The sequence below is a fragment of the Chaetodon auriga genome, chromosome 10 (assembly GCF_051107435.1).
Source record: "Chaetodon auriga isolate fChaAug3 chromosome 10, fChaAug3.hap1, whole genome shotgun sequence".
Lineage (NCBI taxonomy): Eukaryota > Metazoa > Chordata > Actinopteri > Chaetodontiformes > Chaetodontidae > Chaetodon > Chaetodon auriga.
In genome coordinates this window covers 13,133,059-13,158,328 of record NC_135083.1, presented here as the reverse complement: position 1 = coordinate 13,158,328, position 25,270 = coordinate 13,133,059, and the positions used below count along the sequence as shown (strand labels likewise).

At 41.8% G+C, this 25,270-nt stretch overlaps 2 protein-coding genes across 2 annotated transcripts; both read left to right on the top strand.

Annotated features, from left to right (window-relative positions):
- Positions 1 to 2,356: 2,356 nt before the first annotated feature.
- On the top strand, positions 2,357 to 3,660 carry hoxc4a (homeobox C4a). The gene is made up of 2 exons (XM_076741417.1): positions 2,357 to 2,792; positions 3,299 to 3,660. The coding sequence occupies exons 1-2, from the start codon at positions 2,357 to 2,359 to the stop codon at positions 3,658 to 3,660; spliced, it is 798 nt and encodes a 265-aa protein (XP_076597532.1).
- A 9,158-nt stretch (positions 3,661 to 12,818) lies between these two features.
- Positions 12,819 to 15,062, top strand: LOC143327609 (uncharacterized). The gene is made up of 2 exons (XM_076742056.1): positions 12,819 to 13,155; positions 14,536 to 15,062. Exons 1-2 carry the CDS (start codon positions 12,819 to 12,821, stop codon positions 15,060 to 15,062), a joined length of 864 nt encoding a protein of 287 aa, XP_076598171.1.
- Positions 15,063 to 25,270: the final 10,208 nt, after the last annotated feature.

Here is a 25,270-nt window from a genome sequence, read left to right as displayed (position 1 = left end):
CTTTTACTATTAGTATTATTAGTATTGTTATTATTAGGATTTTTAAACTTGTTTAAGGTGTCACAACTATAATAACGACAAAAAAAGAAGAAATGTAATCTGAATGTTGTTGGGAGGCTGGTAAGCTATTAGGGAGATCATTTCTCTCTCTCTCTCTCTCTCTCTCTCTCTCTCTCTCTCTCTCTCTCACCACAGCTGACTCTGGGCTCTGGGTTAAGAATGGGAAGCATACAGCACATGACAAGTTTATACAGCCAGGCAGGATCAGTTTACAGTGTAACAGCAGACCTCCAGTAATGTGACTGATGGTCAGTGCTGCAGCCATGATTAGCATCTAACATTTGGAGGCTGAAATGTTATGTTAATTTTCGTATCATTTTAATTTTTTACATGTGTATTTGGAAAAGGCGGGACTGCAGTTTGAATCAGAGACATTTTGCAAACATGTTTGTGTACAAATCAGTTGCATTTATATCTGTGGATACGTAGCAATGCTGCAATGCTGCATTCTTCAAATTCTTCCTCCCAGCGTTTTGTTGTAAGATTTCAGTTGCAGCTTGTCCACACACAGATTCAGCTGATGTCCATTGTGGTCATATGTTCGTATTTAGGCCACAGCAAAGCTTGCAAGTAAAAGATGTCAATGTTGTGAAAACAGATAGGAGAGGAAGTGATCTAGCCAAGAGCAGTATTTGGTTGTTTTTTTTTTTTTTTATTATCAGAAGGGCCTTAATGATATTAAAGAATTTAGATTTGGTCTTTTTTCCCCAAATGCAGGCAGAGCAAGACTCGGCCTGCCTGCGGGAGGGCTCTTTGAGCTCATGTGGGGGATTACAGCAGCCCCTAAACACTCTCACTATCTCTGATATGCAACAACCAAATATAACTTAACTTCTCTGTGACAGAACACCTCTGCTGTTAAGTCAGCACATCCGAATGACCTGAGACTCTCTGGTCTGTGACACCATCACGGTCCTGGGCCCCTTTGTTTTGGATCTGTAACATCGTAATGGTTGTGTCCCACTGCAGTCTGGTCTATGACATCATGCTGCTGTACACAGGTTTGTGACTCCATGGTGGGGCTGTCTTAGGTTGGCTGGTCTGTAATTTCACATATTGAGTTTGCTTGCTCTGCTGGCTGCTCCACTGTTGACATCATAATTGTAGCATTTCACAGCTCTGGGGTATACAACATTTCTCTGTTTACTCTCCACTCACGTCACAATGGCAATAATGATATGTGAATGTAAGTAAAGGAGGCTTTTGTTGAATAATTGTATCTTTCAGAATTAGAGGTTAATAATAAAGGTTGAAGGCATGTGCTGTATTTTGGCTTTTCACTTTACTTTGACCTTTCTGTACTGTGGAGCAGCAGGACCATCATGACTTTTCTTTATTCTTAGCAATCTTGCTCTCTCTGTTGTAAAACACTCTGGTTCCAGCTGTTCTTTGCTGCTGTGAAATTCAAAGCAGCTTCAAAATAGTATATTCCTGTCATCTTAAGAGTCCTTACTTCAATCAGGCCCATTTTTTAATGCTATCCTCGTCTAAGTTTAATGAAAAAGTTGATGCAGAGCCCTTTAATGAATACCCTGGTGGAAAAAGGATATCACTTCAAAACAGACAAATATCTCATCATTGAATGAAGGCTTTTGTTTAGGCAGCCAGACTCCTCCTGTCCACCTTCCTCCGGCATTATAAATGACCAGGCCTGTTTTCAAACGTCAACCACACCTCCAGAGCATCTCACCACTCCAGTCCTCTCTGACATTTAGATTCACAGAGAAATAATATTAGCACTCAAATGGTTTGAGGAACCTCACCAAAACTGATGCAGCTCTAATTCGTAAGTGTGCGCTGTAATCTGTTTCACAGCTGAAGTGCTGCTGGTAAACACTGTGTCTTCATTAATTAGGAGATAACCTTTATATAAGACTAACAAAATGATTGGTTTGCTATTGTTGTACCTTATCCTTGGCGAATCACCTATTGTCCCTTTGAATAATTGAGACCAGTGGATTTTGCCTGTTTTATTTTTTCCTTGGTCAGCAACTAGCTACTAGTTTTGTCCCCAAGATCAATTGCCTTGGTAACACAACCAGAGGGAGAGAGAGAGAGGGGGGGAGAGAGGGAGAGATAGAGAGAGACAGAGAGAGAGAGAGATTTGTGCCCACAATGGCGACTGTAGGTATGCTAAATACCTCTGGTTCCTTATCCGGGAACTACCTCTTACTCTGCTATTGGGCCATTGGGTCACGTGGTAAAAGTAACTTTACAGGGCTGCTCGCAAGTAGGAGGGCTTTATGGAGCAGAAAAACGACAAAGCTAGAAAAATTATTTTCCACTCCAGAAATTAATGATCATGAGCTCGTATTTGATGGAGTCTAACTACATTGATCCGAAATTTCCTCCATGCGAGGAATATTCGCAAAATAACTACATCCCTGAGCATAGTCCAGAATATTACAGCCGCGCAAGGGACACTGGCTACCAACATCACCATCAGGAGTTATATCCTCCGCGGGCGAGCTACCAAGAGCGCCAGTATAACTGTGCAAGCATCCCTGAACCTGACACGCCAAGGGGACATGGAATACCCCAATCTGCGCACCTGCTGACAGGGAAAGGGCAGCCTGCTTCATGTGAAACCCCTCAGTTGCCCATGTCCCCCGCCACCCCACCGGCCGCAACCTCCGCCTGCAACCAAGCTACCCCGGAGCATCCAAACAGCACAGCCTCCTCCAAGCAGCCCGTGGTGTACCCATGGATGAAGAAAATTCACGTCAGCACTGGTAGGCAACTTGTGTGTTTATGTTCCCTGCACTTCTCCTGCTCCTCTCCCCCTTTCCCTCCCTTTATCAGTCCCTCTGACTCCCATCTCGTTGCCAGCCCCTGCTCCGATAGCAGGGAAGCCTTTGAAATGGCACAATTGAGGCGGATTTACGACTCGGCATTGGTAATTACACCCACCATAAATTTTATAGCCGAGGTATACTCAGGGCAGCCGTATCACCATGTGGCTTCTGCTGTTATGTATTGCGCGATAGAGAGAGGGGAGAAATGAATAAGAAAAAAAATTGAGCTTTGTAATCTTGCATTAATAATTTAGCTCATAGTTGGATGTGAGTGTCCTCTCATTACGCTGAGAAGTTCTTAACTTCCCATTTAAATTTCTCAAACAGCTAAACATTCATATCCAATAAATCTTTCTAGCCATATCTCAGTTGAGGCCATTCTTGTTTACCCCTCCTTTCCTCCCTTCTCTGTCTCCCTTTCTCTCCACTTATCCTTTTTCCAGTGCACTCGGCTTACAATGGGACGGAGCCCAAGCGGTCTAGGACAGCATACACCCGGCAGCAAGTCTTAGAATTGGAGAAGGAATTCCACTATAACCGATATTTAACTCGGCGGAGGCGCATCGAGATCGCCCACACCCTGGTTCTCTCCGAGCGACAGATTAAAATCTGGTTTCAAAACCGCAGGATGAAATGGAAAAAGGATCACAGGCTCCCGAACACCAAAGTGAGATCCTCTTCCTCCTCCTCCGGGTCCAACACAAGCTCAGCAGCCGGCGCTGTTGCCGCTGCCTCGGCCACTAACACTGGGGCCCCCGACGAACTCACCGGAGCACAGCATGGCGAGGATATTACCAGGTTATAAAACCACATGATTGGGGGTAGAAAAAGAACTGGTTATTTATAGAACAATTATATATTTTGTTTTCGTAGCTATCTTGTGCGGTTTCCTTTAAGTCCAAAGTTATATAAAATGCATGTTATATAGCATGGATTACTGCGAATACCGATGAATTATTTTTACGTGACACAGGGTTTAATTTATTTGAAGCTCAATTAAGATGATGTTTTTTTATTAAAAATGTTTTGAATGAAGGAAAAAAAAAGTAGAAAAAAATATACATTTTATCAAAATGTTATTGTGGGCCATTCTTTTGCCCTGCTGCCCAAGGTGAAATGCACAATCTATTTATTTCAAACAACACTGGAAGGAAATCAATATAATAATAGTTATTTTTGGTATTAAAAAAAGCTGGAACACACCATTGATCTTGAACTTGTATGTTTTGGATAATAACAATGTGTGAATTACCTCGTGTATTTCAGAAACAGGATTTTGATTTACAATTTAGTTTCGTGGTGTTGATGTTGTGTTTAGACCGTTAAAAAGCAGATTATTGTGAAATGCAATAAACGGAGTGTAGTGTACTTGTGCTAATCATATTGGTCAATAAAACAGTGAGTGTCTACTAGTTTTATATACGTTTGGTCGAACTTCATTTTAGGCAAGATGAGGTCTGCTGTTGTTTAGGCTATTTGGAGAGATCACCGTGAAAGTGTACAGATGTGTGAATATTTGAACATTTCATAAGAGGGAAACAAGAACCACTGTGTTTTCAAACTGTTTGTAAGTCCTGCAGCTCATTCTTGCGTCTATAAATTAGCAATGTGTACAGACAGTGCGTGCGTGTGTGCGTGCGTGTGTGTGCGTGCGTGTGTGTTAAAGCCTGACTCATAATGGACTGAAGTTATTTCTAAAATCTGAAAATGAAATAGTTTGCGCTATGCATTATGTGCAACCTCATCAGTCTGAAGGGCATTCAATTAAGCCACTGAGGCCCTCCACTCCACACTGCACTGCCTCTGCCACGAGCGAAGCCCTCTGCTTCCCTCGTCCTGACTTGAACACTAAGATGCATGCGATTACTTTAGAGGACATTTGCAATGTGTTAGAGATTATAGAGTGTTGTGAAAATATTCTTATTCATTTTGTAACCTCAGTAGTTGCCCTGCTTTTTCTATATAGTCCACTGCGCCATGAGACTGAGTTTTCAAATGTAAAAAGAAGAAAAATACGAATAAAAAATCAAATAAAGTCGTGAACTGCAGATAGAGTCAACGTCCTGCGTCATGTGGTGTTCGTTAAATATCCCGGTGAGGGTGGTGGTGGTGGTGGAGTGAAGTAGCTGACCTGTGTTCTCAGGCTCTGTAGCAGTGTCCTGGTTTGGAGGAGGAATGCTGATATTTTCTTGTGTGTTTACTCTTTGCTTTTTGTTTGTTTGTATGAACCCTTGGCCACATTTACCTGCTGTCTTCTCATGCAATGGGCACTTAAACTGTAGAGTGTGCAGCAGCTCGCGAGAACACACACACACACACACACACACACACACACACACACACACACACACACACACACACACTACAATTTCAAAAACCGGCGCTCGCTGCAACGTCATCGTCCGCTTTTCTCCTGGCAGGAGGACCAACACACTGCAGGACTGTTTACGACTGTAGATCTGCTAGACTGATACAACAGTTTGACAAAATATCGCTCAAACTGAAGTGTCTCAAGATTTTTTCTCCCACACAAAGATGCATTCTATTTTCTTTCTGTCTTTTTTTTTTTTCTTTTTTTTTTTGGTTGTTTTTTTGGACAGATCTGTGCACGGGGATTTTAATCTAACCATGACTTAAACCCAAAGACGCGCAAGAATTTGATAGATTATTGAAATTGTGGCATGAATGGGCCTTATAAAATGCCTCGCGTAGTGGGGGGCAAAGGAGCACAAAAGGAAGAGGCATTCTCCGTCATCAATCTTTCACTACAGAGCTTTGTGTTATGTTGTGGAAAACAGCTCTGACAACGGCCAGTTTTGATCCTACCAAATATTATGTACCGGGCCCTATCTTAAACCGCTATTCCCAGACTGTGAGAGTTAAAATGGACTTTAAAATAACTCACTCTAACTGGACCAAAGCGGTTAAAATCTGCCTTTTGGACGTGGCTTTGGAAAGGCACTAGAATAGTGGTGAGACGGCGCTGAAAAATGAATCCAGAAGCCTTTATGTTGCTGGACAGATTGGAGAAATTAATGTGCTCTCCACAGTCGCAGCATCCCTCCAATCCCTTTCTAGGCCCTGTCGCCTCCATGTCGCGAGGCTGAAAAGGTACTTTATTGAAGTTTGGGGGCGAAGAGGGAGAAGGCCGAGTTCACCTCGAGGACACATTTTCTGTCCCATTAGGCTCATTTCAGTCTGGATGGCCGACCTCTCCAACCCTGTGACCTGACTCACTCTCTATACGTGTACCTTCTGTGCGCGCCCTCGCTGGTCCCCCTTGGCCGCGGCTTTCTTTGTGGATTTTTCTGCGTTGTGCCTATAGAGAGGCCTGCGGCGGGGCATCACTGAATGTGTTGCTGCCTTTGTTAATCAGGGTGACCCGGGACAGTGCTGAACTCTCGGACAGTCCTCCTGTGCATCTAACGGACATGCAGGACCTCCAAACATGCGCCATCTCTGGAGCATCTGAACAGAGCTGCCAGCGATTTGTGGTAACTTTAAGCAGAGATAATGCAGTGGCAACATAAATTATGATTATGGAAGACATGCATGAATCCTGTTCGATGTGCCTGAAGCTTTTTCGAGCCTGTGTGGCAACAAATGATAATATTGTGCATTGATGTACATGCATTTTTGTCTCATACCCTCTTATTAAAGTGTGCAACTGGTAAGGTTGAAAGCGTACTAAAATTAGCACCAAGCTTTGGAAATGTCACATTTTCAAGGGATTAATTACACTCCCCAAAGACTCCACAAACAGTAGGCAGTAAAAATAGCTGGTGCGGTCACTTGACTTCTGTGTGACTTAAGAGAAACTGGCCTCAGGTCAGCAATTCCGTTCAAAAGCAAGATGCCAATTACGGCTAGGTGTGTCTGACAGTACTGGGACAGTTGGTCATTGTGATTAGTTGATGGACAGGGACCTTTTAAGTCTGCTAACACCTTGCAAACTTTCCACAGAGACTAACTCTTCCCTAAAACTTCTATTTGTGATCCAAATGCAAATTTTCCTCAGATGAGACTGAATGTAACCTATATAGCTCAGTGCTGACAAATTAAGTTTCGCCAAAAAAAAAAATCATTACGACTGTAACAAAAACACTAAACGAGAGCTGAGCTGACGAGCCTTGATGTATGTCTGAACTGATGCGGTAAACAGGCTGTTTTCTGTTTATTTATTTAAATCTTACTCAGCGTCCTTTCTTGCACTAGGCTTTGAATTTATTACTCTATTGTTATCCGGGCGCACCGAGCAGCACATTTGGTCTTTCTTGAGTGTCCATGGGACCAAATATTCAGCGCTGATGGAAACATATTCGACAGCATGCCTTCCAAGATAAACAGCTGCCACCGAGAGCCAAACAACCAATCTCAGTGTGTGTCGTGTGTGTGATAATTCAGCCTCCTCTCCTCATGTGTCCGAGGCTACAGGTGTAGCTCAAGTTACCCTCTGAACAATGACGGGATGTCGCTTTTTGTTTGAGCTCTTGTAATTGAAGACTTGTGTAAAGTAGAAACAGAGGACACGAGGCACACTTTTATTTCGTGACTTTTCGTTGACTTAGCTTTGCCAAGGGTTGGATGAATACGCCCATATAAGGCCCCGTTGGATTTATTATTAGGATAAACACGACGTGTGATTTAAAATACGCCTTCAAACAAACGCTCACGTCGCTTGTCAGTCATAAATCTGTCTTCTCGCGTTTTGTTATTAAACTGCAGGCTAATGCGCGCAGACTTCTACTCTACACAACGGAAACTTTTCCTAACATCCACAGATATTTATCATCATAATATCTGAGGAGAGCGCGCGCACATCGTATACTTTACACGTTTACCTTTCATGTAAACAAGAAGATAATTTCTTTAATCTGTTAACTTTAAAGTTACATAGTCTTACCTGTCAGAAGATCAATATAAAAAAAAACAAACAGAACATGATATCCGAGACTACTAGCTCCATCTTTTGTTTGTTTTTGTGAATGAGAGCCATTCATAATGTTCAAAATAGACTCTTTTGGTTTTCAGATTGCTGGTTTTAAGCCGCCCTCTGCCTTCAGCTGAGGCTGGAGAAGAACTTTTAGGGGCTGTAGTTATTCTTAACCTCAGCACCTTGCAGGAATTTGCCGTATTTTATGTGTTTGAAGCTCGGTGTTTGAATTCCTCAACACTTACTCAGCCCTAACTGGTTTCTTCTTCTGACTTGAGACTGTTGAATCACACGCATGATTTTCAGCTCGCATTGCACCGCTGCAGGCTCCCCGTGATTTATGAGCACCTCGGGCGAGGACTCTCTCTCCCTCTCTCTTGGAAGATATAAAAACTTTACACAAGCAGGCATCGGATTATTTGAACAAGAGCAAACATGAAACAAAAATGGTCAGCTGTTTTGGCGGCGGCGTGGTTTATTGCCTGCTTTTATCGTTAAGTACAAACGTTTTGGGTTTTTCCCCCCACTCGTCTCAGGTGAGTGTCTTCTTCAGCCACTCTGGTTTGTAATGAAAGGTCAGGGGCCGGTGTATTGTTATGGTGTAGTGTGTTTAAACGGCAGCCTGGTAGTTGCATAAAGGCTGAGAGTTGAAACAGGGGTCACGCTGCTATTTTCCAGGGACAGAGAGGCTCTCTCGCATTGACCAGCAGTGGGTGTGTCATCAATCCGTAAATCTCTCTCTCCCCATACGCTCACTCTAGGGAGCAGATGCACCATGTCTTTTCCCTGTCCTTTTTTTTTTTCTTTTGGTTTCTGTGTGTGTGAGATAGAGGGAAAGTTTAATGGATTTACATAAAACTAGAGTTTAAAACTCCACCAGACGCGTTGAAGTGATTTACTGTCAGTGCTGGCAAACATTTCAAGCAGCTCGGATCAACACTCTGGTGTCCGACTGTACTTCAACATCACATCACAGTGGAGATGATGGCCTGGGTAAACTTGATACTTTATGTCATCATAACGCCTCGCTGGGAAATTTTTCATTAGCCTATTTGCTGCATCGTTGAGGACCTTAGAAATTACTTTGCTTCGGTTCAAGGTGTCACTGGGGGCCCAGACAGTCACTAGATTGAGTTATGATTATGTTATTCACTTTTCATTAGCAAAAGTGATCTGAATATGGGATTCCGAGACTATAGATCCACAATTATGTATAGGTTAAGTGAAAACGCGCTTTTTATTGGATTTCTTCTCTGAAAATGATTCTCCGGTGGATTTGTGTGGCCACCAGTTGCATTTCCACTGCTGTCATCTCAGAGATGTAGCTGCTGCAGAATTAGAAGTTTTACATGTCGCTTACAAAATTTGTAAGTGACATAACTTGTTAAAGGCAAAGTGTATCACCAGAATGTGAAACACAGGACTGAAACCTGCAATCACCTTCACATTAATTAACAGGCCTTGTGATGCAATTATTGCAATAGATACTGAACATGAATATGTTCTGAGTTTATGATTGTATATAACTGTAATGTTTGCATCATAACAAGCTTATATCTTCAATTCTTCTTCGCCGTGAAACAAACAAAATCAGGCCTTTTGTGGTTAACATAAATGCAAGCTGTCAATGCTTATTGTACATCATATTTCACAGGAAAAAAAAATGATGCAGCATTATTTCATTTTAAGACTTTAGATACTCTGGAAAACACATTTATCCCGAGTGAACAGACAAACAAGAGTCATCTCCAAATCTGACACTTTCAGGTGGTCTTCATTGGCTCGGAGCTGCCCGATTTATGTTTGTCTGCATTCTCCACAGACAGGCCAGAGAAGGCACTGGGCTGACCTATAAGCAGGTCCAAATTAATACTCCACTGTGTTAATGCACGCTTATGCAGAAGTCAGAACTCGTTTGGGAAATTGACAATGTGTGTCTTTCCTCACTTATGAAGTGCAGTCTGCAAACTCTAGTCCTTTCATTTCACTCTGCATTGTTTACAGCAATATAGGGCACCGGGCCCATAAATCTTCTCCTTGCTCTGCCAAGACAGCGCCATTTGTATGCACCGTTTTAACCGACAGCATCCTCTGCCCATTAACGTCTTCTCCCCAGCTCTCTCTCAGTCTCCTCTTATCTGCCCAGCTCTGTCCCCTGGAAATACATTAACTGATCCATGCATTCGTTGAGCTCTGAAAACCAATTATGTTTTTTTTTTGTTTTTTTTTGTTTTTTTAAGTGTAAGTAATATATGATTTATGGAAAAAGAGAAAATATAAGAATTGCGATGCATTCTGCAGAATCCCCTCCGTATGTGCGCGGCTGCAGAGATTTCACGTTCCCCAATACCGTTTTCTCTGTAAGTTATTGATATGAAAAATAAAAGTTTATCGACGATTTCCTTGGTTGTTTGTGTCAGCAGGCGAGAGAGCGCAGAAGGTAAGGAGGAATTGTAAAAGGGTTGACACCCAGAGCGACCGGCGCGCTTTTGTGTGAGAGAGAAAAATGATTTATTGCCACTGAGGCGGTTCAAACAGAGTTCACGGAGAATTGTGGTGGAGGCGCGGAGGAGCTAAATTATGGCCTTGCTGAGCTAGTATATCATAGATTCTATCTCCAATTCAGAGAGTGTGTTCAAGGGTGTGAGGCAAGGAAAACAAAACGAATTTAATTACTTTCCCCCATTTCAGTCAGTGCGCATGGAGGCTGCCTAATTCGCCGGATGAGAAAAATAATAATGATCATAATAATGACAATAACAATAGGCCGATTTTGGTATGAAACCAGATACAAGCAAATGTCATTAGATTTTTTTTTTTCAGTCATTTTTTAATATTCATTTTGCTCTATACTGAGACTAGAGACATTTAGCACTTAACTACCATTTTAATGGGGAGGCTGAAAGGAGCAAACCTGGTCACAGTCGTCATTACTTCCAAATTAAAATCAGGTTTCCAAGCTTAACATTTAGTATTTTTATACAGTTTAGAGTTGAATTATGATCAATAATAACAATATCATTTAACAGACATCTTAATGTTGATTACCAATAGTGTGTGGGGGCAATAGTAGTTATGTCCTTGATCTGAGCTGAAGGGAAATTCAAACCTAGAAAATTTAATTTATTAAAGAAAAAAAAAAAAAAAAAAAAAAAAGTCCAAGGACGTGACTCCACTCCGGAGGTTCAGGTGAAGCCTCCGTGATGGTGGCGGCAGGGGTGAAGCGGAACAGGGGGAAGGCTCCTCTTCTTCCAGGCTATGCAACCCTGAGTGCATAATCCATCACCGCTGAGAGACATCTAAAGAGGGTTTTCTCGACAGCTTTGTTGTAGCGAAACACCAGAAGGAACTTGTATCTAAAACCGGCTTTCACTAAGATTGATCCTGGCACAGAATATGCTAATATCATAGCTTTTGGAAGATGCTTTTGGGTGCACTATTAAAAATTTTGTGATCTTCATTATTCTAGTTATTTATCCAGTTTGCATACATTTGGGCATTGGTCAAATTAAGCATTCATGTTTTATGAGATTTTTTGTCCCCCCCCCCCCCCCCCCCCAAGTGTAACTCAGTTAGGCCACACTTGATGGAGCTTTAAGCCCGAATAATCCCCCCAAAAAAAATTTATTATGGGGGTTTAAAATTAAGTTGCAAAATTCATATTTTTATTTAAGTGCTTTGCACCTTCATATCTGTATTTCTAACTTTCTGGTTTCTCGTATGCTCTTTATTGTGACTGCAAAGTGGCGCACATAAGCGCTCTGCTGAACATCTCCCCCTACTCTTTGTCCTTCCAGCCGTGCAGCAAGCGGGATGTTTACCATCAAAGTGTCCACAGCGTTTGACTGTTGCCTCCCAGAGCCACAGAGAGGGACACTTGATACTGTACAGTGATGCCTGATTAATGCAAATGCTCTGAATTGTCCTGTAGAAAAAAAAAAATCTCTAATGATTACCTCCTTTGTCTTTGTGTGGCAATGACTGTCAAGCCTTTGTTTGACCACTCCCAGTGAATCCTATTAAGCCAAAGCTACACACAGTTAGAAGCATATGCTCTTATTTAAAGGAAAGCCCGCCGATTTATACAGGGCAGTTAAATTATCTTACAAACTGAGTTATCCGATTTAAACGGAGTGATTTCTTTCACAGGCAAAAAACAAAAGAAGTACTCTTATTGCAGAATGGCGATAGATGGAGCAGCTATAAGCGTGGAAATGCGGGAGTAAATATTATTTGTTTAATTGGGAAAAAAAAACACTCCGTAGCACAATTTATTTTTTTGTACGCATTTTACTTTAAAAAAAAAAAAAAAGCTGCAGCAAAATAATGAGTTGTGGTCGCTAAGCCGTCATTTTCCAGTGTATTATTCCAGCTCATAGCCATAGCCCACTGTAGCAGGAAGTCCTCGCGTTGTGTCTGACAAAAACAAAAACAAAAACAAAAAAAAACCTACCACAGAAAGTTCAGGATGTGCAGCTGCAAACGGCGGCTCCGTCTAATACACGCGTCCTGTCAAGAGATTGACAATATTACAAGGACTCAACTCTCACTTTCTAATGAGACGCTCCTCACCACACACTGTAATCTCTGCCTGTCTCCCCCCTCTCTGCCATTTTTTCCCCTCTCTCCGTGTAAACACATCTCCCTCTTTCTCTCACACTGATTACACGGTTGATGGCGTCTATTCATATTCCGTTATATGTTTTTTTTTCTATCCCTAGAAACGCAGGCTGCTCATAGAAATGTTGTCTGAAGAAATATCGCAGAAGCTTCTTCGGGCGCCCCAAGTTGCCTGCGGATTACTTTGCAACTCCAGAGCTCTGCCATTGGAGGACGGCCACACGTGACTACGGCACCCTTCTGGTAAATATTATTCAAATGCTCCACATGGTTACTCCAAGTGCTCTTCCCTGCATGCCTTTATACATTCAGGTTAATTGTGATCGGATATTAGACAGACAGAAGTCCCAGTCTTTACTACTGTTGAGGGATTCCTAGTTTTATTTGAGACAGTTTGATGAGCTGGGTCCATGGACCCCCAACAGTCTGCCCTCCCACTGCAGCTGCATGGCAACAGTTTTGCTATGAGCTCTGGACAAGTGCCAAAACTAAGCGCGGGATACAATGAAGGAGGAGGAGGTGGAGGAGGCCAAGAAGCAGAACTTAATCAGCAAAACATGACCTCCTCTGCTCATGTCAGGTCCAGGTTGAACCCAGGTGAACAGTTTCAGCGCCCACTGGAGCCTCTGGTTCACTGCCATGCCAAGGGCAAGCTGGACGTCAGGAGCAGGAGTCTACTCACCATCTGCCGCTCAGGAGTAATGTTTCCCTGGATGAATCCACGGACAACTGACTCTGAACAATGTGGTAACTCTGGTTTTGTTTATTATCTTTTACTTTTGAAAGCTATAAGTGAGCACAAAATACTGTTGACACAACCTTCATTAAGTGCTCTGATGGGGTGAATCCATATATGCAAATGCAATGAGCACCCCCCCACACATTTGTGCATTGAGTGTTTGACTCACACAGTGATGTCTGACCTTAGCCGTTAGACTTCTTGGTGCATGAAGACACTGAATGCACATGCTGCAACTAAACACACAGTCAGCCCCAAAGTATTTACATACGTACTAACAAATTCACAAACGGACAAAGCAAAAGTCTCTCTTGTCAAATGTGTCACCTGCGTCATTTATCATGCTCAGAGGTCCGTTCATCAGATGTGAAGGCTCTTTCTTCTATATTAGGTTAGCTTAGTCTATGAATGGGTGTTGATGTTGCAGCACAGTTAAACAAATGTCAGCGTCTTGTTTTTCCTGTCCTGTAGGCAAAGTAATGTTCAGAACAGAAAAGCTGCAGTGAGTAGGCCCCACAAAGCCTTTTTGTAAGCTGCTGTTTTGCAACTGAGGATATAAATGTCATCACTTTATGATCTGTTATTTCTTAACACAAGCATTAAATAAATCCTATCCGTGAGCCGACTGTAACGTCTGTCCTAATGGGTGAGTTTATTTTGAGGGTGAAAACTCGTAGTGTCTCGGTACGTTTTACAGAAGACAATAACAGTATGAAATACATGAAACCAAAATGCTAATTTTACTGTTTGATTCAGTAGTAGCGCTTGTAATTTTTCACAGAAATAGATAAACAGCCACTATCTTGACACGACAAACAAGCTAGAACATAACAAGGAAGCTAGAGTCTCCCTTAAGTGCAGTTTTCCCTCTAAGGTCACTAAAGGCCTTATTAAGTGCCCATTAACCCCTGCGTGTCATATTGTTATCAACAGGGACCTGGTATCGCTCATATACATGTCAAATGGAATCTCTAATGGTGGTTATTTTCAGTGGTGGTCCCAAGGTACCTTTTAAGTGACTGAGATGGGGATTTGACAGGTCTGCTTCCGTGTGTAGCCGTGATTAATGTGGCCTGTCAGGCAGCCGTAGTGGCGTCAGATGTTTCCCCCAGACTGTTTCTTCGGGAGGTAACTTTCCCTGAACACATAACACAGTAGACAGCCAGTCTTGTATCGTGTCTCAAGCATGACTGAATACACAGGAAGAGCTGAGGGCCCTACTTTGTCCCAGGTTGATTGGCTGAGGATTAGCATGGGCCTTACTGGCACTTGAAGCCCTTCTGAAGGATAGACTTGTTAGATGTGTGGCACTTGCTTTTAACGCCCCCCTCTCCTTTATGTGCTTCCTCCTGCATCAGTCAGCGGTGGTGCAGCGGCTGGTCTGTCAGGCAGACGAAGGCTCGCCATCAGGAGGGATAGAACGGCCTTCACCAACAGCCAGCTGCTGGAGCTGGAGAAGGAGTTCCACTTCAGCCCTTACCTGTGTCGTCCCCGGAGGCTGGAGATGGCGGCTGGGCTGCAGCTCACCGATCGGCAGGTCAAGATCTGGTTCCAGAACCGCAGGATGAAGTACAAGAAGGAGCAGAAGTACGGAAAGGTGGCTGGTTCAGCCCAGTGGTCTCCCTGCAACCCCTCTCAGAGCTCAAGCTCATGTGAGGACCTCTTGAGGTTTCCAGGTGCATGTGCTGTTAGAACCTCCTCCTCCTCCTCCTCCTCAGAGCTGCACTTCATGGATTGTGCTCCCACCTCCTCCTCTGTCCTTGGCTCTCACGGCGATGCCAGCAGTGGTCAGTGTATTCACCCCGCAGACCTGCCCCATCTGAGCTGCATATTTCCATCTGTTGCAAATGGTCTACCGCCCTCATGTTCGGGCGTAGATAGTCATCACCATGCTGGCATTTCAAACTGGCCCTAGGGCCCCATAATGGCCGTCCCTCCTGTGCTCATCAAAATCTCAATGATACATCCACTTTCACTTACTTATGAAAAACGGGAGGATGTCTGATTAGCACCCCTGCGTTGAAATCCCCTGAACACAGCCGTTCACCATTCATGAAACATTTTAATTAAACTATGTGAACATATCTTAATTAAAGGAGAGCTACAGTGATATCATTTATGTTTCTCAGGCACAGTTACTGAAGGCTGCAGGTCTTCAAACTTGCTGCTCGTATCGTATATGTACTCAGCATGCACAAGACATTTGAGCAATTGATAATTATATGTTGTTTTGCTGTAATTTTGTGGCTGTTACATTTGTGTTGTCGTTGCTGCACGTTTAATGCATGTGGGAATCATACTATGAGTGAGTTTTCTATTTCCCTCTGTTGTTAGAGAATAGCAAAGTGGTTGTCATATTTTCATAGTGTCACATTAGGCCTCTTTTTTCATTCTGTACTTTAAATAGCAGGTCATTTGTGTAAAACGTTTTAACTGTGAACTGGGCAGAATAACGTTCATATTGAATGATGTTATATTTTTGTTAAAGCCATTAAAGGATACGGCCAGCCTTTGATACTGTTCTTGATTAATTGAGATGTCATATACTGTACATGCTTAATAAATGCATTTAGGGAAAACTGTAGCTCTTGTGCAGTGTTTACCCTATTCATCGCTGATTAGAATTAAATTTTTTCCAGCAGTATTTCATGATTAAGGATTCCTGGATTAGACCCCAAATGGAAAAAAAATGAGAAAGATTCTGTAATCAAATTAAGGCATGCTTTAGATTCATTGAAAACTCTACAGTATTGTGCATTCAAGTTGCACAATTTTGCCACATAAGCCTCTCCCTCGCTCCTGCCTCCCAGTTCCCTGCCATTAATCACAGAGACAAGGCAGTCTTTCCAGCACTCCAACCACAAGCTCTGAACCCATTGGGCACCATGACAAGATCTCTTGCCTCCTCCTTCCCAACCCTTGCCTTTTCAATAGCCAAATTGTAGTGCTGCAAGTTGGGGCTGGCCTCCCTCTCAGGGGGCATGTTAGTTGTGTAGCTTAGAAGCCCTTCCAGCAGCCCACAGGCCACAACAGACCAATGAGGTTCAATCACTAATGACAACATATTATCTTTAAGAACAATGAGGAGACTTTGTTTTTTAATAGCGTCCCCTGTGCCTTTGTGACATGTGGATTCTCAGATGTAATCGATGTCATGGAAACATTATTTTCCTCTTGCTATTTTTTTTGATTTCAACAATTTCGACTCGCGCTGAGCTAAATTGCGCACACAGGGGCATTATGCGTTTATTTGACAGAAGTGGGTCACAGGTTCTCTTGGGTCTCAACAGTATTACACTTCAAAGACAGACGGCAACTTTCAGGATGAAGGAGTGAACCTCCTCTTATACTTGATTTTGTGAGCTGTAGTATCAATATTCCTAACAAAGCTGCACGCATTTTTTGGACATGCTGACACTTTTATATCAGAGGCCTTACTGTAAATGAGCTGTCACACAGGACTACTGACAGCTATGAAAGGGGGGAGGTAACGAGGAAGCTGATCCCCTAGTGGTCCTGAATAGAATGACTTCCTGCTCCTAATTTATTAGCTAATCAGCCTGTAGATCAGTTGTCATTTAGAAAATATTTTCCACCATTATCAGCAGGTCCCAGCCAGTGTTAGGGGAGCAATACAGCGGCTATAACTCTGCTCTGCAAATTTTTGAATAAAAGAAAATAAGGTCTATAGCACATCTGTATCAAAGAAGCGTTGACAGCTGTGTAATTTAAGAGAAAAGTAATAAAGGCAAGTGAGAGGGAAAGGGATGAGGCAAGAAAAAGTTCTCCCTTCAAACATGTTGGCCTGCACAGGGACAGAGAGAGGGGGGATTGTGAGGAAGACGAACCAGACAGTGTTGGATTCCTGAGATTCTTGCATATGCCGGGTGATTTATGGTGTTAATGGTGCTGAGGCTCAATAGGACCTTTACCTCTGGTTCCTCACCACATTCTCCTTCCAGACACTAAAAGCCAGGAGGATCCACACACTGGAGTGCAGTAATTCTGTGGATGGGGTCAAGGGGGATCCCCAAGGGTCAAGGAAAGCCCCCCAAGGGCCCCACTGCAAGGGGGAACATTACAACATTAAGTTAGCCAGTTGTTCTCACTCCTAGTTAGCAACTAAAGTCATTATTTCCTTTCCACTCACTTGACCCCCTCTTGTTTGATGGCATCTGTTTTCGGGGACCAGATCTGCTAAAGCCAAAAATCCTTACATGTTTTTTTTTTTTTTTTCTTTTTTTTTTTTTAATTCTGGGCTTTGATCACACTGGAGCGATGCATTAAGAGGATCTTAGAAGTGATAAATGATGGCAGCCATGGTGCCATGAAACCAGCTTTGGTTACGGTCCATCATTAATTTGATTTTTTTTTTTTTTTTTGTTATGTCCTTTACAGTGACGGATGTACCACTGTCCCATTTGCAGCTGTTGTGAAACTGATTTTGGAGATAGACTTGAAAAATGCTCTATGCATCAAGACTTTTCTTAAGCTGCCATGAGAAAAAGCTGCTGTGTCTTTAACAAAGACATGCTGCTTTGAGTATCTTAAAGCATTTTCTCCTGCGTTCTACAAACCTAAAGCCTGAAGCTTATCATATTACCATCACAGCAAGCTACTGGTGTCTTCTGGAGTCTTATGTTATGACGTGGTAATTCCATCCATTATATGGAGATCACCATTAGAGGAAATTTGTGATAATAATCATAATAAATGTCTATGTGACAGTCTGTGCTGCTATTGGTGTGTATGCTCTGCCTGTTTATTCTCTGATTGGTTGGCGAGCTACATCAAAGGCTCCTAAATTCCCCAATATCATGGCAGCCCCATTATAATCTCACTGATTGTACAACAGTTTGGGGTTGATTTGTCTTTTGTTTTTACATACACCATAATCCATACATGCACTTACTTACAACACTGATTCATGACAAGGACTGACACACTTCATACATTATATCAACAGGGATAAATGCACTCCAAAAACGCAAAAAAAACTATTTCATCACTGTGGCCATATCTATTTATTTGCAATTTATTTAATCTTTAAGAGGATGCTTTGGGAAACAAAGCTTCAGCACAGCACAAGAAAAGTGAGATCCTCCTCATTATATAGTGATTAAGGAATCATCCTCGAGTGTGTTGCAATGAACCACTACAACAGACTCCACATCACACCTGAAACCATAAAACAGCATCTCACAATTTATGCGTACAAGCTCAATCACTTACAAACCTAAACACATGCAGAATACAAGGTAAAGCCGAGGAAGCCCATCACAAAAGAGCAGTCATTGTTGAGGTTACGTTCGGGTTTATTCTGTCATGACGCAGCATCACATGCTGGCAAAATTATGCAGGATGTAAAAAAAAGACATGACAGAATGAATATGTGTCTGTACAATACGAACAGACAAAAATATGAAATGTACAAATACCATGAAAAGACAGGCAGGGTTTATACAAAGTTTTGGCTAAAACGGTTGAATCTCATTTTTTCATTACAAAGCAACAAATTAGTAAATGTACCAAAAACTGGAAATTCAACCTTTTCACCCATGAAAGACTGTATTTGCTCAAGAATACATACACTGAATGTTGGTTGTTGCATTGCAATTCATTTTTGGATTTATGGCCATTTATATTATCTTGCACGTTTCTGTGTCCGCAAGGAGGAAATGTTTTTTGTTTTTTTTATCTTCATGTTCTTTTATGTACTTAGTTTGCGGTAATTCATAGATCACATGACTGATCAGTGGAGCATCTATAAGGAAACCTGAAAAAAACCTTTGACAAAAAAAAAGAAAAAAAAAGTGTGGTTGTAATAAATCTTAGTAAAGTGGAGAGCGGTTGGGCGATGTGTTTTAATTTTGATGAATTTGTTGAAGCTCACTCTGATCTGCACTTCACTGCGTTTCGAGAGCTAAAGATGATCTATGAAACATAACAACACCAAAAGTTGCTACAACTTATTTCTGTAGTCTACCTGACCTACACAGGTTCATGACATAAACACAGAGACTGATGTGCACATGTGCTACATCTCAGACTGACAGCTGTGAGTTAAATGTTTGAATTTCTGTGTGTTTTTCCCACAATCATCAGGGTCAGACTGCAACATTTACCTCTACAAAATACCTGGAATGAACACAGTGTTAAAGGTTATCATCACCAGTTTTGTGTTTTTCTTTTAACTTACAATGTTTGAGATCTGAATGACCTGCACGATGAAAACAATAGAAGTAAAACCTTGCCTAGTGTGGCTGTTAAATGCAATACTTTGGTCCATTGTTGAGCAAAACCCTGAACTTTTATGTCTGGCCTTTAGGAGGTTTTGGTCTTTTTATGACCTATTAACCTTCTCAGCCTTCTCCCTCCACAGTAGTAACTGCTGCCCACCAGTCTCTCCAGGTGCTTGTTGCTCAAGATGATTGTTAAGTATCAATTTCCTGTGTCACCTTTATGGGTTTTATTTATTTGTCTGCTCCTTCATGTGGAACAGAGCCTGAGCATTACTCAGGTAGATGGATTATAACTCAACTGCTACGACTCATCAATCTTGGAAATTTGACTTCCTGAATCTCATACAACTGTTACTGTCATATTACGGCGCGGCATTATCAAGATCAATGACATTTTAAATGCTACCCAGTTAAGGATGATCGGTGACAATAAAAAGGTAAGTTGGTGATGAAAGTGTCTCAGCTGTGGTGAGCAGCACGGTGCACGGTGAGAGAGTCACCTGCTGGAGCTCACTTTCCCGGTGAAATGAATGAACTTGTAATCACAAGTCACCCTGTTAAATGTCACATGTTGACCATTATCGAGCGCTCAAGAAGTATTTAACACCCAATGGCTTTATCACGCGGAATCTAATCAATGCACACTTTCTTTTGGTGATTCTCGCTTAAAATGCTGCGTGGAACAATCTCACAGGCAACACAGGACATGAAGATAACAACATCATGGAAATATATCAGAATACACATGTTTGGATGTTGTAAATATCCAGTGTTTTGTCTGTTATCTGTTTTAACAGCTCGAAAAACATACATTTACATACAATAACATCGTTTTAGGTGATATCTCAAGACCCTCTTCACTGTATGAGAACTGCTAAGAAACAAGATTCTGTTACAGAGTTCAGTGCTGCTTGTTATCCCAACAATGTCCAATTAAGAAGCTTGTTGTCCCAACTTACAGCAGACCAAGGTTTTGGATTTGGACCCTAACTGACTCAAAATATTAGTAGTACCCCAGTTTTTAACACATTTAACACATAAAATATGTATTTCCTGTGTGTACTAACACTACTTCATGGTCATGTCCATATTTTTCCACACTCATCGCACATGCGAGCCCAGTCTGTGGCCTCTTCAATGCATTTCAACATATTGTTTTTATTCATTTTATGACACAATTCAAAAAGCAGTTCAAGAAAATTTGGTTAATGTTGCAAATGTTATTCTTGCACATACAGCAGGGGGATCTGTAGGACCCCGAACAACGAGGATCTAAAGCCAACATCAACAAAACACAAAGTTTAAAACTGGCAGACAAGACTGACATTTTTATTTTACTGACTGCATGAATAATCCTCGTTGAACCTCATTTGTTAAAACTAAACATTTCTGAAATGGCAATAACTCAAGCCATGCAGCCAAACAATGCTCTGAGCCAGATAACTTTATTTTAAATTCTGCTGGAGAGACCAAAGTTTCCAAAGAGACAGAATATATCATCCTGAATTTTGGGGAAATGTGTACAAAATGATGCACAAGACATCTAGAATATTTCCATTTGATGGAATATGCAGCCATAAAATTCATGGAGGCTTGGCTTTGAATATGTCACACAGTGTAAACATCACATAGCTTCAATGCAGAGCAGGAAGAAGCTGACAGAGATGATGTGGTACCATGAGAGAGTGAGAAATAATATGATTTTAACAACCGTAAGGCTTCTTAACTGGAAATGAAAGATTTCAAACTATTATTTGAAGAGTGCAAATATCCAGCATTCATCCAGAGTTTTAACTTTCAGGCTTTTCCAAGGTTGACATCTTCCCTTTTTATACTGCAAGAATAATCCAGAATCTCAACAGAAGATTGGTGCTTTATTAATACAGTGTCATTTTCCTATCAGCGGTTTGCTATTAACCATGATTAGCATGCACAGTAGACTACTGAGCTGCATTGTGAACGAGCAGGGGATGTTTAAGCAAAATAAATAAATAAATAAATAAAAACCACTCCTTCCCTTTCCCTGCAGCGACAACAATGCTGTATGAGGGAGAATATTACAGACTGTGCTGCAATGATGAACATTTCCTCCTGTTTCATGTTTAACCCTGCTCATTTCCCACAGTAAGAACTCTGGAAACACACAAGTGTGCACAGCAGCTTGGGGGGAAGATGACTGATGGCTTGTTGTCATGATGTTTGGGATTCTGCCGACTCGAAGCCTCTTGGCTCACTGAAGCTGTGAAGCGCTGCAGTACATACTACAGGCTATTGTTGAAAAGTCCTGGTATTAGCAAGGTATTGCTTCATTGTCACACTGTTGAGCCTGTGCAGAATGCAGTTATCTGTAATATCCCTGGCCATTTGCACAGTAGTTGCATGGGATTTATGATTATGGTTCATGCACTGTGACAGATTTCATACCATTCATCGACAGAGCAAGGACAATTATTAGAATTTCAGACCGTGAGTGGATGGATTTTGTTTTTCTTTTCAGGAGGTATTGTGTGTGGGCTGGGTGTACACTAAACTAAACCTTACCTCTGACATCACTATTTTTCAAAAATGTCAATATTTGAGAAACACAGACATGCTCCATCAATCATATAGATAGCCATCTTTCAACCGGTCAATGTGCCACACTTGAATATCTGTGTCTCTGCTCTGACCCTTTTCCTCTTGCTTTATTTCTCTTTGTCCCTCGACCATATTACAGCTCTATCACGATGCTACATTGATGAGCCAGAGCTCCATAAACATGGCATGGATGGCTGTCATCTTCCCATCCTGGAACTGCATTAATGGCAGTGACCTCCCTGACTGGTGGTGACAGTCGTCTGTCAGTGCTGGTTAATTCCCAATCTTGTGAGGGTCAAGAGCTGACACATAATGAGGCCTGACAGTGTCGGAGGGCTAGACAAGAGTCTGGTGTCAACAGCGGCCGTAGCATCATGTCAGCAGCGTCAGGATGAGGGTTCAATTGAGACCACGGAGGTAATCCGAGCACGGACCGCGCTGATCCGCTGACCTCCACTGCCTATTGACACACATCAGAGCATGGACGCAAAACAAATTAGCATCAGTCAATATTCTCTCCCTCGTCCTGCCTCCTGACACAGCCACCCAAGTGCTGCCATGTTTACCTCACCTCCAGTCAAAACAATGCAGACAATAGAGACCATGATGGAAAATACCTGCACTGACTTTTAAGAGGATGTTTTTTGTTTGTTTGTTTGTTTTTTGTGGGTGGGGGGGCTGGATGTTCACATTTCTGGTCCATGTGTAAATGACTTGCAGAATTTGGTTTGAGGGAAGTCAGTTTCAGACTGTGGGATCCATTTCACCTAAATTGTGAGATTATCCTCTTTCTTTCTTATTTCTGAAACCATCTCATGCAGAATTTGTGGTTTAGGGGATACAAGCTGTCCAGAGGAAGGAGCCTCAGTGAAAGATCATTTGTGGGTGTTTTTTGTTTTGTTTTGCTTTATGTGATAATATAACTTCTGTCGCATAAAGGTGCTGGGCAGTGATGTGGAACAAAACTTCAAATATGCTAATCAAACATATGGCACTAACAGGGATTGCTGTTCTTGTCCTACAAGATAAAAAGGTTACTTGGTTTGAAATGTAATTTGAATACGTCCGAAGGCTGTAATAGGCTGAGGCTGCTGCATTTTTAAAAATTCGTTTGCATACGAGGAAAGCAGAGATTGCTCACACCTGTTTTTTTTCTCCTCTTCTTCTTCTTCCTCCTCTTCTTCTTTCCCCCTCTCCGCAACCCCTTCGCGCCCCCCGCCACCCCCCCTCCCTCTGCTGAAAGCCATTACAGAAATACAATTTCTAATACCTCCGCACAGGTCTTCGATCGACTGCAAACAAATTTATATTCAGGCGGTAAACAGAAAGCTGCAGAGATTTATTTATTGAGTGTGGAGGAGAGAAACAAGCTAGCGCGTGAACCCTGAGTAACCTCCGAGCTGACATGAAGATGGATCAGTGCACGCTGCAAATGCATGGAGAGAAGGGATATATTGCACTCAGTCATTCAGCACATCGCTGCCTGTAGAATCCCATTAACTCCCACAGCTGGGACCATATTTCTGTGTTGTAGGAATGCAGTTAGAAGTTGTTCATTACGCTGAATTATTTTGTAATTACTGCAGACTTAAAAGACATAGGAAATATTGTTCAAATAAAGGGATAAGAACAGTAACAGATAGTTACTTTAAGTGCAGTTTTTTTTTTTATCAAACATTACGGGTTATAGCTTTGGACTGTTTTCTAGGATTGATGATAATAATAATAATAATCATATTAATAATAAGAAGAAATAGTTGTGGCTTTCGGTTGAAATATTAAATGTGTTAATTATTATATTTTTCCATTGACTGATATAAGCAAATGCACATAGCAGTAATTTCAATGAATTTTAAATAATAAAATAATAAAATGTCGTATTTTAGTTTAACATCCCTGCTCGTCTTCAGTGATAATTTGTACATCGGCTAAAGCTAAAGTCAATCACGTGAAACGCAAAATTAAAAATGAAACAAATTTCTTGAAGTTTGTTTGCATTTCTTGGATTTCTGGAACAATTAAAGCGTCTCTTCACTTACTAATTAAAAGCAAAGCAATTAAACAGTTTGGATATAAACACTGGACACTATCAGAATACTATTATCTGTATTAATTCCCTTTATTTCAAATGTATACGAGCAGATGTGTATATTTGAAAGTAGGTCACCAGACTTCAGGAAAAAAAAAAAAAAAAAAAAAAAAGCTGTGGAGCTCCTTGACATTTTCACTTCTGTACAGGAGGTGAAAATACTGTGCTGCTGAGTTCCTGCACAGTTTATCTACTGTTGCACCCAAACACAGGCAAGCTGCATTATTTGCAGGTTCTGTCTGAGAACTGCAGACCCAACAGCCCTGGACCTGTATGTAGTTCAACCCTTCTGTCCAAGTAGTTCTTGTCGCCCAAGTTTAAATAGCAGCATGCAACTCACTGCTGAGGAAATACACAAACCAGTTGGAGGGGAAAAAAGCAGAGCTAAAACTGGTTTTTGGGCTCTGTTTAGCAACACGCTCTATTTTTGGGGCGGAGAGAGCAGCTAATCCAGGCGAGGAGCTATCTTTAACCTGAAGTGTCCTCTCTGTCAGAGGCAACTTCTTCTTCTTCTTCTTCTTTTTTTTTTCTTTTTTTTTTTTTTTTGTATTTGTTCGAGGCTAATTACAAATCTGCTGCCACTGAACTTCTTAATACCAGCTGTCACGACCTCTGAACCCATTAAGTGTGCCTTTCACATGACCTAAGCCCTCTGCTAAAGAGGGCCTTGGGCTTTCAAGGAGCCTTCGCAGATTTGCATAATCCATTATCTTCATCAGTGTAGGTCTATATTATGCTAATTCCGCTTTGGGAAAAGAAGTTTTCATTGTTGTCGTGAAAAATTATCAAAATAGCAGAATTTGACCCAAAACACATTTCTCTTGAGGCCAAAAAACTGTTTGATACTTACACGTCTGACGTCATAGCCAACCTGTCCACATAGGTGAGAGGTCCATGGAGGCCCCCAGTGTCTGGTGAGGATGATGATGGGCTTCACTGCTGCTATTAAGGATGTTTGCAATTTTTTTATTTTTATTTTTTGCTGTGGCCTGCATGATGCCCTCTTCTGTGACACCATTAAAATATTGACCTGAAGAGAGTTTCTCAACTTGCTCGCACGGTTTAATCAGTGTTGTCCTCTCGGATGACAGAGATGTCCAGCTATTGGCCGAGACCAGGAGGGCACGTCATCTCCATCAATCAGGGACTGCTGTTTCTCCTCTGAGGAAATGTCCCCACGGTCGTCCAGCCGCCTGACCACGCGTTACTGGATGC